Source organism: Condylura cristata, unplaced genomic scaffold (genome assembly GCF_000260355.1).
Source record: "Condylura cristata isolate star-nosed mole 26May11 unplaced genomic scaffold, ConCri1.0 scaffold00015, whole genome shotgun sequence".
In the NCBI taxonomy this organism is placed as follows: Eukaryota; Metazoa; Chordata; class Mammalia; order Eulipotyphla; family Talpidae; genus Condylura; species Condylura cristata.
In genome coordinates, this window is record NW_004567116.1 from 6,748,958 (window position 1) to 6,752,190 (window position 3,233).

General features: G+C 37.4%; 1 protein-coding gene across 1 annotated transcript; it reads right to left on the bottom strand.

Moving 5' to 3' along the window:
- Positions 1 to 2,072: 2,072 nt before the first annotated feature.
- Positions 2,073 to 3,020, bottom strand: LOC101635827 (olfactory receptor 8H1-like). Its single transcript, XM_004682785.1, has one exon. The coding sequence runs from the start codon at positions 3,018 to 3,020 to the stop codon at positions 2,073 to 2,075; it is 948 nt and encodes a 315-aa protein (XP_004682842.1).
- Positions 3,021 to 3,233: the final 213 nt, after the last annotated feature.

Here is a 3,233-nt window from a genome sequence, read left to right on the forward strand (position 1 = left end):
CCAGAGATGCGGTGGGTGAGAGGATTCACCAGAGACAGAGTGGGGAGCAGAACAGGCAGATTGAGGAGGTACACTGCTGAGGGGAGCAGCAGGCAGGTCAGGAGAGGTCTGCCGTGCCATGTGGATCTCCTCCGGGGCAGGCGGGGATAGAATTCATGTGGAAGTGGCTTGTTTCTTAGTGCAGTGCTTTAACCCGCTGGGCCACCAGGGAGGGCCCCTAAACACATAATTTATGAATGTTATGTTGCTCTGTAATTTAGCATTGGTAGACTGAAAATAACTTATATATTAAGGAATCCAAACGTTTCATAAAAAACTTTGAACATTTGGAAAGGGGAAAAATACCTTCTTAAAAACTTGAATTAAAAACATTTAAAAATAAGTTGAAAGAACCTTCAATAATGAAAATCTCTGAAGCTGGAATATCATAGAGGTAACTTAACAGCAGTTCTAATCTATGAAGAGAAATATTTAAATACCAAAACTTTAAATTATTTGCCTTATTGAGGTAACATAGGTTTATAACACTGTACAGGACTTGGGGGTCACCCCTTTTCAGAAGTATATCACACTGAACCCCACCATGATGTCACCCTTATCCTAGACCAGGGGCCTCCCTCCTGTCTTGGTTTCCACCAAGGTTTCTCAACCTGCAGTTATATTTCTAGGGTTTATTTTAGTTTGGTTAGATCATTTCCTTTGTTATTTTTTCTCTATATAAAAATATTTAAAAAAGAGGGAAACTGAGCACTCTTCCTGATTAAAGTTTATAGGTTGCCACCTTGAATTTATTTTTATACTATTTTATAATATTACACTATTTTATACTATTTCTCCATTAAAATTGTAAAGCACATAAGTGAAGCGTTTAATTCAGTAACTGGCTTTCAAAGAACATGAGAAAGTTTAGAAACCAAGACAAAGATTTTTTTTTAAAAAATGAACTTTCTACAAAAAATTGGTGATTGACTCTGTTAACACAACACAGAAAGTTAGGGTATTAAATGTTTTGCAGGCACAAACCAACTTTTACTGCATGCAAAGAATAAAATGATAACTGAAATCACTTCAAAAATGGAGCTATGTTACCTGACCAAGAAGAGATTCATCTCACAATGTTTTCATGACAAAAGATATAATAAACTTTAATCTTTCAAGTGTACTTGAAAGCTGCAAAATATTGCATAGGAAACAACAGATACTTTACTCATATACGCAGTGCCTACATAACTCTACATCTAAAGTGCTAAGCTGGCAGTAGTTGTTAAGACTTCTCTCTCTTTTTCTTTCATCAACATTTTCTAAGTTTTCTTCTATGTGAAATTCTACCAACTAAGTCTGAACTACTGAAGCATTCTGATTTGTCTTTTCAGTTGTGTGTGTGCTTAATAAATTAATCAAAATTAATTTATAAAATACAGTGAATATTTTTTCAAAAATCAGTATCGATTCAATATATTGCAGATATGTCTTAGGATAATGGACAATATTTACTAGAAATACCTTAAGTGTTTTACATCTATAATATGATTTAATATTTACAAAAACTATATAAACCTTGGGATTATTATAAGTTTTATAAAGCCTAGGACACTGAGGCTAAAAATTAAGTGATTTATTGATGGTTCTATAGCTTAGAGGTAAGACAATCTAGTTCTAAAACAGGCTTTTGGTTTCAGACAAAGTGTTCACACTCTACTATATTTCTTCCGAATGTAATGGATTAAGTGATTTCTGAAGCTGTTTTTTATTGTTCCCACAACTGAATTATTTTCCATCATAAAGTTCCCTTATGATAGCATATCCAAGGATATCAGTATGATATCATTTCAAAGATGACAACTCAATTTTCTTACTTTGTGCATAATTTGCCCTTACATACAAACTACATGTTAACACTTATTTCATGGTTTCCATTAATATGAATATCTAAAGACATGCTACTGGAAATGCTCAAGATTATATATGGTCAAGAAAAAGAAACAGAAGCAAATGGAAGGAGTCAATATTTTTAGACAGACTTTAAGGAAATACGGAAAGAAGGAAAAGTAGAGTATAATAGCTCAGAGTCACTATTTCACGTGTCTGGAGCCTTCTCTCTTCTGCAGGAGTCTCAGGACAGCATTTTTCACCTCTTTGTTGCGGAGGCTGTAAATGAGTGGGTTCAACATGGGGGTCACGATCGTGTAAAACACAGAAGCCACCTGGTCCTTTCCGAGGGAGTAGGATTTGCTTGGTCTTAAATAAGTGAAGATCATGGTGCTATAGAAGATGGTGACGGCCAAGAGATGGGAGGCACAGGTGGAGAAGGCTTTTCTCTTCCCCGAAGTAGAATTAATTTTCAGGATAGTGGAGAGAATGGACACGTAGGATACAGACAGCATAATGAGAGAGACCATGAGGGTGATGCCAGCAAAAAAGACTATTATGTATTCGATGTCATGATTTTCAGTGCACGACAGGGCTAATATTGGAGACGGGTCACAGAAAAAATGGTGGATTACATTGACCTTGCAGAAATGTAATCTGCTGGTGCATAGCCTATTGACTAAAGAGTCTGCAAAACCTATCAAATAGGACCCAGCAAGGAGCGCCCAGCAGCGTCTTGTGGACATGACGACCGGGTAGTGGAGAGGATTGCAGATGGCTACATAGCGGTCATAGGCCATGGAGGACAGAAGAAAACATTCTGCAGCACCAAGGTAGACAAAAAAATACATTTGGGTGAAACAGCTTGCATATGAAATATTCTTGTTGGAGGTAAGTAAGTTTTCTAAGGTTTTAGGAGTAATAACAGTTGAGTAACTGAGGTCAATGAAAGACAGGTGACTGAGGAAGAAATACATGGGGGTGTGCAGCTGAGCATCCAGGCGGATGACCATTATCATGCCCGCATTCCCCAGCACGGTGACCAGGTAGATCAGCAGAAACAGCACAAAGAGCACCAGCTGGATTTCCTCAGCATCTGCAAATCCCAGAAGGATGAAGTAAGTCACGTCTGTGTTATTGCTTCTGTGCATTGTGCTTCACTGGTTTACCTGTGGAGAAATGAGAGTTGACACTTATCAGCTATTTCTTCAAAAAGCTTTGTTTTTCCAATGCAGTCTGGATGGTGTGTTGGGGAAATTTGTTGGGGGTCCACTTCAGTGGCAATATTTGCTGGCTGTATGAAAATAGTGCCTCAATTCTAACTAACTAAAAAACAAAAAAAGATTTGTGCTTCTACATATAAG

Excerpts from the sequence above, each read along its gene's own strand:
- LOC101635827 (XM_004682785.1), bottom strand. The coding sequence starts at position 3,020 with ATGCACAGAAGCAATAACACAGACGTGACTTACTTCATCCTTCTGGGA.